Source organism: Epinephelus fuscoguttatus, linkage group LG23 (genome assembly GCF_011397635.1).
Source record: "Epinephelus fuscoguttatus linkage group LG23, E.fuscoguttatus.final_Chr_v1".
In the NCBI taxonomy this organism is placed as follows: domain Eukaryota; kingdom Metazoa; phylum Chordata; class Actinopteri; order Perciformes; family Serranidae; genus Epinephelus; species Epinephelus fuscoguttatus.
This window is the reverse complement of record NC_064774.1, coordinates 12,690,102-12,705,734: the sequence shown is the minus strand read 5'-3', so window position 1 is coordinate 12,705,734 and position 15,633 is coordinate 12,690,102. Positions and strand designations below refer to the sequence as shown.

The 15,633-nt window shown below is 43.2% G+C and overlaps 1 protein-coding gene across 1 annotated transcript; it reads right to left on the bottom strand.

Moving 5' to 3' along the window:
• Positions 1 to 1,181: 1,181 nt before the first annotated feature.
• Positions 1,182 to 15,102, bottom strand: tnfsf12 (TNF superfamily member 12). Its single transcript, XM_049567733.1, has 6 exons — positions 14,302 to 15,102; positions 11,833 to 11,914; positions 8,874 to 8,930; positions 8,701 to 8,724; positions 8,456 to 8,583; positions 1,182 to 5,441 (listed from the first exon to the last, which is right to left on the bottom strand). Exons 1-6 carry the CDS (start codon positions 14,551 to 14,553, stop codon positions 5,166 to 5,168), a joined length of 819 nt encoding a protein of 272 aa, XP_049423690.1. The 5' UTR covers positions 14,554 to 15,102; the 3' UTR covers positions 1,182 to 5,165.
• Between the last annotated feature and the right edge of the window lie 531 nt (positions 15,103 to 15,633).

The following is a 15,633-nucleotide window of genomic DNA, read 5'->3' as shown; positions in this document are numbered from 1 at the left end:
CATCGTCATTTTTTTGGCGAGGGCGGGCTGCTTAAGTTGTTATTGTGTCAGCAAATTTGCCATTTATACATCCAGCAGATATGGAGCAACATTAGCATTTGTTTTGATTGATGTTTCTGCCCACCTACGAGTGTTGGCACAGTACTGTCCCTTTTTAGCTCTGTTTTGGTCCCCACCAGCTCCTTAGGGAAGCTGTCGCTAATGTTGACAGTCTGCCGTTTGGTGCTGGGCGGGTAGCGTACAGTAGTGGGTTTATCACAGTTAAACATTATGCTGATGAGAGCTGAGAGAGTGAACAAAAACAGTAACAATAGGGGCTGCTAAAGCAAGACAGATTATTAGTTTTAAGATGCTAAAATTCTCCATAGAGCAGAGTGATAGTGATCTGTAGGTTCGTATTTACTATCAGAGTAACTCCTTTCACATTACACATAATTTAACTTTTTATTAACACATACTGAGATTTATTGTACATATATTTTTATTGTTTTTTTTAGTATTTGTATTGTATTTTTCTTCTTTTCTATAATAATGTCTCTTTGCAATGCTTACTTTCATTTTCTTTTTCTCTTACTATGTTTATGTTATGCACCAATAATCCAAATTATAAACCAGTATCTAATTCTGATACTGTGACAAAGTATTGATTAGCTTCAAATCAGCTTTAGATTAATTAGATTTTTATAGATAATTCCCATCCAATACACTACACCTTATAACATTTTGATAAGTCACTACTTTACATTTTCTGCTCCCCTTCATTTTTAGAGGTATGCACGCAGGCTGGTTTTCTAGGCCTTTTCATTAAAGAAATTTTTAATAACTTTTCCAAAACAACAACAACAAAAAAGTTTATTTAACATTTATGATGAGTGAGTTCAGGAGAAATAATAAAAAAAAAAGAAACGTCCAGGCGTTGCATACATCATCACTTTACAGAGAGCTTCTTCACAAGACTTCACAAGATTTTCCGAGGTGGTAATAAACTTTGACATTTCGAAATATAGGAATTGGGGCAGGGAAGTGTGTGTGTGTGTGTGTGTGGGTGTGTGTGTGTCTGTGTGGAGGGACGAGGCATGTTTTTCCTCAAAGACCTTCAGCTATGTGGTTCAGGTTCAAATTCAGGAAGTGAAAATTTAGATGGCTTCTGGTGTGTGTGCAGAGGACACTCAGGGGACTCAGTGTGTGTGTGTGTGTGTGTGTGTGTGCGGTCTGATCGGTGCTGACAGGGAAATATGAGGTGCACGGGGGTGTGAGGGGGTGTGTGGGGGTGTCTGGGGGTGGGGGGGATGAGTGAGACACAAAAGGGAAGAGGAAAACGATGAGGAAATCAAACAGGATATAATGTCTACACCTCAAAATCTGACATTTTCCCATCTGAAAACATGAATGTTTGGCTCCAATTAAAAACACTACGTTCGCTGCAGTAAAGTGCTGAGGAGAAACCACTGCGGTCCGTCCACAAAAACTACTTATAAACAAGAGTGGGAGTGCTGAACCCACTGCTAGAAATACACACTGTTTGTATTGTAGCAGGGAATATTACAGAAAGCAGCAGCAGCATATGAGAGAATGGAAGATGGAGTGTCATTTCGAAAAAGAGATAAAAATAAAGTGACAGAAAGTTGCAACGTGACTGAGAAACCTTTCAGAACAAAAAGCCAGTCACTTTATACGATGAATCTTGGGTTTAACTTGGATTTTAAACTCTTAAACTTCTCAAATTATAAAACCAGAACTTCTGAGTTACTGTCTGTGAGACTATCACGATGTATAATTTAGATAAATGGAGTCATTTTCCAGATTCATGGGTGCAGGTTGGATCTTTTCCATGTTTTTCAGAGCTGTTCATAGGAGAGATGTTTCACTTCTAAATTAGAAACTAATTCGAGTCATTCAAGGGCAAAGACATACTAAATATACTTTTATCTCTCCAGTCTTTTGGTTCATGGCCAAACACCTTCAAAACCAAACACACTCCCATCTGCTTCAGCTGTACTTTGTGTTTAATGCTAACTAGCAACACTTTAGCATGCTAAAATGAGGTGGTGAACGTGGTAAACATAACACCTGCTAACCATCAGTATGTTATTGTTGTCATTGTGAGCATAGACTGTAAATTATTTGTGTAAATTAGTGTCAGTATTGTACATCAGACTGCTGCTCTTGTTTTGTTACTGGCTTATATTAACACTCTTCTTTATACTGGTAAAATAAGGGATCAGAATTGTGGATGTAATGACTTAGTGGGTAAAGGGAAACAATAGAAAAGCTAGAATAGTCTGGTAAGTTCAGGAAATGACATCACTTTACTATAATGCACCCTTAAAAACCAGGAAAAGACAACATTGACAATATTATGAGATCCAAAACCTAAGACGACATCTGGGATGCCACCAGGCCCTACAGGAAAGGGCGGCAGTAGGTCAGTCCATAGGGACTTGGGTTGGGAACCAGAGTCACTGGTTCAAGTACCCGTCCGGACCAAATATGGAGTGTGGACTGGTAGCTGGAGAGGTGCCAGCCTGCCTCCTGGGCACTACAGGCACCAAACTCCCAACTGCCCGGGGTGCTTGTCTATTGGCAGCCCCCTAACGCTGACATCTCTTCGTCTGATGCATGTATAGGTCCTGTTCGTGCATGTGTGTGTATTTCAGGCACGTATGTATATGACAAGAGAGTGAAAAAAATTGGGATTAATCTTGGATTCATGAAGTATATCTTCTGCTAAGTGCGCCGGGCATTCAAGATAATTGGACATAGCGGCCAAACCGTGTAATTGCAAGTCTGTCACGTGATGCCACTGAGCCCAAAAGACTTTTTTTTATGTAGACTTACATTGTGAACGACACGTCTGTAAGTCATCACATTTTACCCCTGCGAATGTTGTTTCACTATTGGAATTTGATCCAATAACTTTTCAAAAGTCTAGAAGAGCCACATCAAGCTAGCAGAAGGCTAAACTGGAAGTTAGCAGCTCGGCCAGCCGAAGTTTCTAGTTCACTTACTCGATTGCCAAAGGTTGCAGAAGATCCAGGAAGTCAAACTGGTCATGAGCCAAGGCCCGCCCCTGATGCTATATCCAGTTCTCTATATACATCAATGGATGTAATCAACTCAGTTTCCATCAGTAACGTCATCAGATTCCCAATTAAGATAGGGTTTACATCTCAAATATTGCCAAAGAGGCGTTTCTGCTTGTTGCTTTGACACCAAATCCTCCACCATCATCTTGTCCGTCAACTCTTCTTACTCTCGTAATGATAAGTGAGCTGCAACTCTGCTGTACTGAGAAAACACTTTCAGTTAAGTAGTATCTGTCGTTTAGTAAAAAAAAAATGAAATGGTGGCGGCAGTGGGCGAGTAGTGTAATCGGTGTATGCCTCAAACACTGTAACACCGACTGCCACAAGTCTCATATCACAGTATCGATATATTACCAAGCCATACTACTAACACTAATATTAAGACTTCTCTTGACAGAAAGTTCTGGATAATGTTCTTTTTTTTGGAAAAAAAAAATACAAAATCTTTGTAATATTTAAAATCAACTTTAAGGGTGCTTTCAGACCTAGAGTTGTCTTGCTTTGGCCCAAATCAGGGACTTAATTTGTTACAAAGTTGTATAATTACCTAGAGTTGGTTCGTGTTCTCACGGCAGCATTTACGAGCGGACCAGATAAAATACCTTGCGCAAGAAAGCTGCTCTTGATTGGTCAGAATTTCCATGGAAGTAAAGCAAAATGTTGAAGAAGAGTACACTTGCAAGATAAATGCGACACTTTCTAATGTCACAATGGAGGGACAACTACGCAGGTTGATTTTAGCGCTGGTCATCGTGGACTATATTGCTGTCATTGTTCATTTTAGTCAAACCATGCAGTCTGAAAACGAGGCGCGGCTCCAACTAGAAAACAATGTTGTGATGCATTGGATGCGCATATTAAGGCAGTACCTCGGCTCGAGGTCGGAACACGTTCTCACCACAAAAGAACCACACCAGAGTTCATTTGTAAGCGGACCGAGACCACCTCTTCAAGAAGGTCTCGGTCCGGTTGTTTTGGTGCACACCCAAGTGCAATTGCTGTGTTCACACCTGTCCAAACGGACCACACTTAGGCGACAAACGAACCTCAATTCGAATGGACTGAACCAAACAGGGCAGGTGTAAAAGCACCCTTACTTTCACTACAGCTTTGGACGAATGAGGGAATTTCCAGTACTTTTTAAAGACCAGCTCTTAATACTAAATTAACAATTATCTGACGATCCATTAAACCAATAAAAAAGGCAGAAAAGAGAGACACCATTGTATTTATACCTGTTTGCTTTGCTTACTGAAACTTGCAAGTACTTTCCAAAAGTCAAGCCAGTACTATACATACAAATACCTTACAGTCAAATCTGACCTTAGAAGAAAGAGCACAAATTCACATCCATGTTATTTAAAATGTCCCCTTTTTTGCCAGCTTCTGACTTGATATGCGCAGAGTAAAATATGTGTGACGTATATACAAAGTTTTAAAAAAAGACTTAATTTCACACTCAGACACACATTGCATTGTAAAGATCATAAAATCAGTATAAACAAGAACTGTTTGATTCATCAGATTCACACACAGACGTATAAAATATCACTGACAGCTCATGACGGCCATTTATAGTGTCTAGATTGGACGCTTGCGGACGTGCTCTCAGCTCCTCGAGGCACTGGCGATATAAAAGTGGAAGGTGCATGCACAGCTTTACTGTCAGTCTTATAAAGAGAGTGTAAGCACAATTTATTACAGGATACGAAGGCTAAAATGAACATCCAAGTATTTTTCTTTTTATATGAAGCCCTTTATCTACAAAACAGCTTCCATCACATCTGTTCTCTCGGCAGACGTTCATCGAGGCATTTCGTCCACTTCGGGTCTTGGTTTAAATCCAAAAGTCTGTGTTTTGCGTTCCAAAACAGCACTGCTGTCCAGAGAAAAAATTCCACAACAACTTCCACAAATGTCAGGTTTGTCTTTCAAATTAACGTCTTTGGGAAGCAGCTATGGCCAGATGTGATGCCCCGACTGCTTATGACTGTTTAACCATATAGAAAAAAGATCTCATCCAGACACACAAGAAGTTTTGATGTTCTCAGATGAGTTTGCGTTAAAAGGATCCATGCTTCAGTTGACTTTAAAGATGCTGAAGATGTGAGGCGAGGCTGACGGGTTGCCCAGAGTGTGGAGTCTGAAGGACGAGCCTGTGATGGCCTGCAGCTCCGTGCCTTTGTCCAGTCGCAGGAGGCCGGACACCTGGCAGGGCTTCAGGAAGTGGAAAGGGTGCGGCCCGGCGGAGGGGGTCGTCCCGTAACCCTCCATGCACTGCAGCTTCTGAGGCCTCTGGCCGCTGGTCACCACATCCAGCTTCACATACTGAGACTGCTGCTCATTGAACAACACCTGAGGAGATGCAGAAGATGATCAATCAAGCGAGACAGATTAGCAGAGACACCAGGACAACTTGTTTCTTCTCAACTGTTCAAATGAAAACTAAGTGCTGGATTTCCAAGGTCCTGCAATCATAATTCTTTCTTTCTTTCTTTCTTTCTTTTGGCGAGATTTTCTCCAGACCTCTGTCAACTTGACAAGGCTGAGGTCTGGCTACACGAGATTACCCAAAACCTGATATCCACCTCTCCAAAGAACATGATACGTACCAGTACAGCATGACTGATGTTTGTACAAAATAAAGGCTGTTTTTTTTAAAAGCTGCATTAGGTGGTAAAACTAAGAAGTAAGGCTGGGTCCCAAGACGATTCACTCAAGTTTGAAATATGAAATTTGGTTTTTTCACTTCAACTTAAAAACTAAGGAAGCCAAATTCAAAAGCAAACTTGTTTAAGGCCCTGTCACACCAAGACACATTGATGGAAAACATGTCACCAGCAAAACCATTGTTTTCCTCTTCTCTCATGCTGTGCTTCATGTTTTTCTTGCGGTTTTTAGACATGCATAGTAGTTAAAATATCATCAGCTTTTCAATGCAAGGAGCGGTTAGCTTGTCAATATCACACTTGGCCTTGGCAGCCAGTCAAAGCAAACAAGAGGCGGGCTTTACTTCTTCACCACTTCCTTCCTGTTTTGATGCCAGTTGTGGTAGGAACAGTGAGGCTCTGGCAAATGCAGACAAAAAGTTGATACTAGCGGCATTTACATACTATAAACTATAATTTAAGGTCACCTCAATATTTAAATACTAAACAGGGAACGTGTTTCCCGAAGATGCAAGCGTAACCAGGTGAACCTCCCTCGTAAAAATGATGCGGATAAATATGCTAGCTAGCTAGCTACGTGTTGGACTGTGAGAAAGCTGCAGAGTAAGTGAAAGGGAAGGGGAATTCATAGCCACAATGGCGGATGGAAAATGCCCTGATGTCACCCTAAATAACACCTGGTTTTGGTGGCACAATCGCAGCTGAAAATGCCACCAATGTCTACCTAAAAATACCCCGTTTAGGAGCCACATAGAAATGCCCCAATGTCTCACTAAAAACATCCAGTTTTGGTGCCACAGTCGCCACTGGAAATGCTTGTATGTGTACCTACCAAACATATCTGGTTTGGTGAGACAGTATTTTAGCTGGATATGCTCCATTGTCGTGCGATAAAAACATCTGGTTTTGGTGCAATAATTGCTGCAAGAAATGCCTCAATGTTTGCTTTGGTGACACAATCGCCACTAGAAAATGCTCCGGTGTCTTGCTACAAAAACCTCTGATTCTGATGACACAATCGCTGCTGGAAATGCTCTGATGTCTTCCTATGAAACAACTATTTTTGGTGCCACAATTGCTGCAGGAAATGCTGCTAATGCCTACCTAAAAAACCTGGTTGTGGTACCACATCGAAATGCACCAGTGTCTTCCTAAAAAACATCCGGTTTTGGTGCCATATTTGCCACTGGAAATGCTCCATTGTCTTGCTGCAAAAACAACTGTTTCTGGTGACACAAACACCACTGGAAATGCTCCATTGTCTTGCTGCAAAAACAACTGTTTCTGGTGACACAAACACCACTGAAAATGCTCTCATGTCTTGCTAAAAACCAACTATTTTTGTTGCCACAATTGACCCTTCGCTAAGCCCCGCCCCCCTTTGTTACTGTTGCCACGTCCGTCAAGCTTTCACTCCTAGCATAAGAAATATGGAGTTTTCAGCGATATCGGTGAGAGATATTCCAAAGGAAATAACATCAAATTTCTGGAAAAACTGTTCGGAGATATCAGAGAGAAGCCAGCAGAAAGGTCTTCAATATGCATGTGAGAGCTACATTCACAATATCATCTGCTGGCGGAGTATAAATCACGAGAACATTAAAATAGAGGGAAAAGCTCACCAGTCGCAATGCAAGCGTTTAGCACCCCATGAAGGACAAAGAATGTTCTTGTACAGCAGGGTAAGTCAATATATGGTTTAAATTTAAGTTAATGTTGAGTTATGTTCCCTCCTTGGGGCAGACAAAGGGAGAGCAGCTAGCACACAAAGCTAGCATTAGCTAAAGTTAGTTAGCATCTTAACTTGGAACAAATGTGGGTGTTTTTATTGATCTTTGCTGGATTCAGCTGTTCATGTGGTCTTCCACACTGTTTTAGCCATATCTTCCTTGGGTCTTGGGCTTGGGGAAGGGGAAAATTCAACACCACCTTCGACACTTTTTGGGTATCAGGTGTCGGACTTGAAGGTAACGTTACCGTATGCACGCTGCTTTGGCATATTAGCTTCTGATGAAAGCTTGACGGACCTCTTGGTTGCTAAACACGGTTGCTAACGTAGGATTGGACAGTAACTGATTAAGGGAGAGGCTTAGCGAAGGGTGAACTGCTGCTGGAAATGCTGCCAATGTCACCTAAAAACACCTGGTTTTGGTACCATGTTGGAAATGCCTCGATGTCTTGCTACAAAAACAAGTGTTTTTGGTGCCACAATTACTGTTGAACATGCGACCAACATCTCCCTAAAAATTACAGTTTAGGTGCCACATTTAAATGCCCCAATGTCTCGCAGAAAAACATCCAGTTTTAGTGACACAATCATCACTGGACAACAACTGGTTTTGGTGGTGTAATTGCAGCTGGGAATGCCTGGATGTTTTGCTAAAAACACCCGGTTTGTTGTTACATATCTGTGGTTTGTAGATATGTACAATGCCAACATTTTCTTCAGGCAAATGGGCTGTTTTTTCCTCACTGACAAAATGGTCTCATCTCAGTCATACAAGGACTTTGACTACATGAAATGCAGTCTTTAATCAGCCAAGTTAAAGAAAATGTTTGATCAAAGAATAAGACCAAGAATTTGAAATTACGAACATTTAGTACCACATAGTATGTCTGTGCACACGTAGTAATGTGAGGATGAGGAGTGTGATGCTGTTGGAGTTTGTTAATAAACTACAACTCCCAACACAAACTCACCTGACAGAACAGGAAGTAGACGCCCGCTCTCTCCACAGTGAAGGTGCCTTGTTCCTTGTTGTACCTCACTGCTTTACTCATATTCAATGTCCTCTCTTCCCAACCCTTTATCACACCTCCCTCTCCAACTGACACACACACACACACACACACACACACACACACACACAGTCATCCAAGGTAAATCATCTCATAGACAAAAATTTCACAGATTATCTTCCATCCGTCATTTTTACGACTCTTACCTTGCTGAGAGGAGACTTTGGTTACTGGTGGAAAGTGAAAGAGACATTGAAAGGGAGAGAAAAGGGAAAGTCAATTAAGATTTTATGAGTGCAATCGTATAGGGGTATATGATTGAAACCACTTCAGCAGATGCTAAACGAGACGGCTATACGGGATCTGCCAAGCTACTTACTCTCAAAATGAGACGCTGCTTTCTTTCCACTTCCATTCCTCCCTCGCAGCGCTCCCCCTTCACAAGGCAAGGAGAGACGGATTATGAATGGCAGAGAAAATAACGTCTGTGGTTTTTTGATAAAACAATCATTCCCATCTGTATCTGTCTAATAACACGGTGTGTTAATTTGCAGCCATTTAAATTCAACCTGGCTCTTTTTAACGCGGTTAGCAGATGGGCAAAGGATTTCCTGTCACGTGCTTCAATATATTTCCTCAAACTGTTATTTTCAGTCGTGTGCCTCTTTCTTTTTTTTGTGCCTGTGGGGGCTAATCTTAGTGCCAGCTGGTCGCAGTCATCTAGAAAATACAGACAAAGAAGAGCGATGGAGTGAAGGAGGATGGAGAGCTGTGTGGGGGGGCAGACAAAGACAAGATAGGCAGGGGGAAAGTGAAAGCATTAAATGTGCTTCGAGAGATGAAGCTAAGAACGCTTTATAAAGAGAAATGAAGTGCCAGAAAAAGAGAGTCAAAAAGGTCTTTGGCTGCTCTGTGACCCAAAAGAGTCGATTAAGAACAGAGTGAAGCAACAGCTACGGCCCCTGCTCTGATAAATACAATAAATAAAACACAATACTAAAAGGCCAAAGCTGCAGAACGCCGGCTCTTGTTACACACTAAAGGTTTATTTTAGCTTTGCAATCTGGCCTACGGGGAGCATAATGTAGTGCAAGTGTTGAGACTTTACATTTCCTGACATTTCAACAGTGCTGTGGCTAAAGTGTGGTTATGTTTAGGCACAAAAACCACTTGGTAATGGTTAGGAAAAGATCATGTTATGTCTTAAAATACCCAGTTTTGGTGCCACAATTGCAGCTTGAAAGGCCCCCATGTCTGGCTAAAAACCACCGAGTTATAGTGCCACAATAGCAGCTTGAAATGCCTCAATGACTCGCTAAAAAACACAGTTTTGGTGTCAAAATCGCAGCTTAAAATGCCCTGATGTCTCGCTAAACAACACCAAGTTTTGGTGTCACAATCATGGCTGGAAATGCCCCGATGACTCGCTAAAAAACACCCAGTTTTAGTACCACATTTGCAGGTGGAAATACAGCTGATGTCTCAAAAAAAAGGAGAAAAAAAGCATTTGTAGCACCACATTTGCAGCACAAAATGCTGTGATGTCTCGCTTAAAAACACCCAGTTTTGGTGCAACAGTTGCAGCCAATGACTTGCTAAAAATCACCCACTTTGGGTGCCATAATCAAGGCTGAAAATGTTGCGATGTCTTGCTTAAAACAATCCCATTTTTGGCGCCACAGTCGCAGCTGGAAGTGCCCTTATGCCTCATTAAAAAAAAAAACACTTTCGGTGCCACAGTCAGAGCTGGAAATGTTCCAATGTCTCGCTACAAAAAACCAAAACATTTTGGTACCACATTTGCAGCTAGAAATACAGCTGCTGTCTCAAAAAAAACCTAATAATTACAAATAATAAACACCTGATTGTGGTGCCACAGTTATGGCTGGAAATGCCACTATATCTCGATTAAAAAAAGATAAAATAAAAAAAAGCCAGTTTTGCTGTTTGTTAGTCTTGAACAGCTGCCATTAAAATAGCTGGTCTTGGTACCACAATCACGGCTGAAAATACCACTGGTGTCTCATTAAAAAAAGCCTTATAGACGAAGCTAAGAACACTAAATTAGAGAAATGAAGTGCCAGAAAAAGCGAGTCAAAAATTCTTCAGCTACCCTGTGTCCCAAAAAAGTCGACTAAGAACAGGGTGAGGCAACAGCTACGGCCCCTGCTCGAATAAATACAATAAATAAAACACAACGCTAAAAGGCCAAAGCTGCAGAACGCCTGCTCTTGTTACCCACTAAAAGTTTATTTTAGCTTTGCATTCTGGCCTTCGGGGAGCGATTTGAAACTCAGATACAACCTGAATACTGTAACTGAGAAATACATACTTTATGTTTCGAGACGGAGCAGCCAAACACCGGGGCCCCCCGCCGTCATACAGGAATATTAAGTCCCTGCTAAAATAACTCGCAGGTGGGTGACCCTGTAGACTTAGGATTTGCTATGGGCGAGCGTAAAGCCCTCAGGCTGGCCTGAGTTTCCTGACTCAAGCTGTCAGTCATCAGGAGAGAACATAACAGCAGTGTCCTGCTGAAACGCTGCACCGCGGTGGTCAACTTTCCACAAACTGGAAAAAGCTGTTTGGTGTTTTTTTTATTCCCGTCGATAGCCATGAATTTTTGAACACTGTTTAATGTGTTTTGGAAGACAAAGCAGGATATCAGTTACTAAAGAAAAAAGCTAATATCTGCAGGATATCAATATAGATATTCTGGCGAGAAATGCACTTCTCTAAATGAATCCTTTTGTCAAATTTGGACGTTCATCCCTGCGCTGAAATCCAGCATACGAGCGACTGAGGGTTCACTCTCGGACAAAATGTGAACAATCAAGCAGTCCCGTGATGGTGACGCAAGCAGAGGCTATAAATACTGCAATGATAGGTCATCAAATATCACCGCTTTCACAACAAATCATAGCTGTGTCAGTTGTGTGCTCAGGGGGGAGGACAGAAAAAAATCAATTTCACTGCCCGAAAGCATGCAACAAGGCCTCGCTCCCGAGCCAGCTGGTTTTCTGGGCTCCGAGGCCGTTCTGGTCAGACCTGTAATTTCTGAAACAGTCATCCAGCTGCCTACTTTTTCCTGTGTCAACTTATAGCAGCGGGCTGTGCCTGCGGCCCGCTGGACCCGACCAAAGTGGCATGCGGGCCAAGACTGGCCAGCGTTTGTGTTAAATGTTCTTCCCAAAAAAAACAACAGAGCACAGTTGGTAAGTATTGTGTCTGTGGTGATTTTGGGGGCGGCTAAAAAGCACAAAACTTCGACATGCTGCTGGTGTTGAAGTCAAGAAAATGCAGCTGTGGAAGACTTTTTTTTTTTTGGTTTGCAGTACCGTCTCTCTTCACTCTCTGCCCCACCAGCAGCTCTCTCTTCTCCAGAATGAGCTGAACAATGGCCTTCCTCTGTGTATTGACCTGTTGAGAGACAGAGAGAAAGAGAGAGGGAGAGAAAACGCACTATTAACAAATGTCCAATAAGTTTATTATGACTTTTTTCTGGCGTGGATCCCACACAGCCACAGACAGCCTCTTCCAGCCAGCCAGCCACATAAACAGGCTCGTCTTTTCCAGTATCCTGCCCCTGCTGCCATGCTCGCTTTAGAATAGGTCTACCACTTCCTCAGAGAGTGGTTGCGACACCTAATTCATGTTTTTAGTGCTTTGCATTCCTCGCATCTTTACTCCCATTTCTGAGAAAGAAACGATTTTTGTCAAGCCAGCAAACTTTGAAAAGCTTGGCCAGGGGCCCGCTGAATGACCGAAGGAGGCTTATATGAAGTAAGAGGAACCGTGGCCCAGGGAAAGTATGTTTAAATTTACTGCTACTGTGGAAATGGAGGCAGCGAGTCGCTCTGCGCTCTCCAGACGTTCACTCGCTGGCTCTCATCAGGAGTTGGCCAACGGTCAAATGGACAGAACGGGGCCCCTTGGGAAGGACTCCAGCATCAACACTCCACGTGTCCAATTTTGGGGGGGGGGGTGTTTGTGTGTGTGTGTGTGTGTGTGTGTGTGTGTGTGAGTGAGTGTGTGTGCAGGTCTGTCAACATGATACACGGCCAACCTGTCCTCCTGATCTCAAATCCAGCGCAACCTGGTTTTGTAAATACTGTGAACTCGAAACCAGAAGAATTTCCATCAGCTCCTTTTGGCTGCTTGTAGAGAATTTGCCTTGTGATGCAACCTCGTGCTGGAGTCTTAACATTTGCTGCAAGTGCAAGAAGCTTCAAAAGTGCTCTTTGCATTAGAGCTGCACATGTAGGTGCAGATTTCAGGGGACACTCAATATTTGAACATGGGCATTTGCCCCCTTGTAAAAACATGAAAGTAGCAAAGGACTTTTATCTTGACAGCATTTAAAGGGACAGTTCAGATTTTAAGCTCAGCAACCTACTGCTGTGGACCTAGAAACGGCACACCTGGGAAAAAAACAACATCGGGTCATGTGTGTGCTCTATTGAGAGTATTTTCACTGCTTTACCTCAATATCAATCAGTGATTACCACTGCAAAAATGAAGCTGTTACATCGCTCTCTTCTCAGCCAGACTCCTTTGAAAAAAACAGCGATTTAACATTGCTGAACACAGGAGCTGCTGGTCTACTGCTGCCTTCATTAGTTATTTTATTTGTGTTTTTGTGTCACTTCGGCTTTTGAACGGCTTTGTCTGGACTCCCCAGAGTCACACAGTAACACAAACTAACCAGCTAATCGAATCAACATTGGCCAGCAGCTCCTGTGTTCAGCAAGCTAAAATTACTCTTTTTCTCAATGGAGTCTGGTGGCTTTGATGAGAACATAGACAGGGAACTTAAGCCGCTAACGCCTTTCCTGTTAAAATGGGTGGTCTGATGGAAAGGTAAAGCAGTGGAAACACTCTCAATATAGCGCACATTTAAACTGATGTTGGTTTTTTTAGGTGGCTAAAACATGCCTTGTTGCTGGCCCCCATCCGCAGCAGTGCATTGCTCAGCTTCCACGTCGGACTCCAGCCTGCTTCTCCAAACTGGGGGCGTGACGACAGATATCAAATGTGTGTAATATACTAACTATGGATAAGGACCCCACACAAGCTCACTTCAAAAAAAGATTAAACTGTCCCTTTAAGACTTTTAAACCATAAATTGATGCTGTTAATGCACATATTGGTGCGTAAAAACTCACCAGAATGCAGGACATAAAGTATTTGATGCTCAGATTTTACTTGCTGCGCATAATTTCTGCAAATTCAACCACTTTAAAAGAGCCTTCTCCTGACCTGTGCAGGAGAAGTGACCGTGCATGTTGCAAAACGCTTTACACTTGCCACACTTTATCACTCAGCCTGTTCCCCTCCGCGCGCTCGGTTGGGTATAAAGTGCACACAGAGGCAAATAGTTGAGGCTTTCCAGTAAATTGAGATAAAACTGGAGCACTACTGGCACCAGAGTAATTAAACATGGCGGGGGGAGCAGCAGCAGCAGCACGAGGGGGGGCTAGACGCAAAAAAGAAGCAGTAACTCCACACAACCTGACTGCACTTATTGGTAAGCAATAAAAGTGCCAAGCAGCGAAATGGTGCAATAGAATAGAGTACGTGCAAAGGCGGGAGAGAAAGGGGGGCCAGGGGCTGAGGGGGGGTGAAGTGTGGAATCGCATTTTTCCATATCCCCCCCGTGAAGATTCCCGTAACCGCAGCCACACAAGAAAAGTTACATAACAAACACTTAGTAATAATCACAGGCGCGTAAATATTATCGTTGGTGCAAATATGCGTGGCATGCGTGTTTGCAGGCTTGATTGGGTTTTTTGGAGTGTGACACAAACCTGCTCCATTCGGTCCTGCAGGATCTTAAAGGACTGGGACAGGTCCCGCGTCTGTCGCCAAGTCCACGCCGTGAACAGCGCGCTGCATGCGGCCAGAGACAGAGCCACCAGGGCCAGAGAAGCCCAGACGACCCGCAGCTTGCGCACTCGCCTCCTCTGCAGAATCCGATGCATGTTGGTGCAAGACTGCGCTGCTACTCGCCGCCGCAGACCATCCCAAGTCCCCGCTCCAACTTCATTCCAGCAGAGCATGAAGTCCCTCCAAATGCGGGTCTGTCCAAATGTCCATTTTGGTGCAGGGAAGACGCGCGAGTGGACAGCCTCTAAACTAAACGCGTGGGTCTTTGTGTTTAATCTGACAGCTGAGGGGTTTTAATAAAGCAGCAAAACATCCACTCTTTGCTCCACACAGATCAAAGCCACCATCCTCCGCGTGCCTCCAAATGCACGGAAACTGCAACTCGCGCACATCAACTGTTGCATCCTTCTCCTTGTGATTCGTTGACTCAGCTCTCTTGTCTTCCCTTTAAACAGCGCGCTGGGGGGTCACTCTATTAGACAGACAGACTGAGCACACATGAGCGTCAAACCACACACACACATACACAGACACACACACATACACAGACTTTGTGGTGAACTTTCCGCGCGCCCTCGGCGAGCTCTGATGTTGTGATACCAGCGTGCATCCGCCGTAAAAACCAACGAGGTGAGCACAAGAAAAACATACGAGGCGCACCGGGGCTTCCTCCGCTGCTCCAGACACTTTCATCAACTTGCATGCCTTGAAAATATGTGCCATCCACGCGCGTGACAGTTCCGTTTGTCACCACACGGTGGCTGTAGTGTATAGGCCATGAATGGTGGGGATGATGCTGTGTGACTGGATCCAGTGGGTCATCAACAACTGGCTGTTGATCCCAACAGTCCATAATCTAGAATCCCCCCCAAATACTTTATACTTTCTTCTATGCATTGCACAATTGCCTTCTCTTTCTCCATTTGCCCAAGTAGGGCACATATGTTTCACTGTATTTGACCATGTGTGTGTTTTATTTTACAATGTATGTGTAGATAGGATGTATACAGACAGGAACTTCTATCAATTCCCTGGGATTTTGAAAAACCTCCATGTGTATCCACCGAAATTACCCAGGTAAAAAACTTTCTCTCAACTCCAAACTTCCCCTGAAAACATACCGTAGGGGGTAGGACTTTTCAGATTCCTCAGAACGCTGATCGGTGGAACAGACACTTGCAGCGTTGCGCACTTCCGCCTTAGTGTGGCTGCAAACATTATTTCATTTCTACAAGATTCACTTTGTTTGTGTT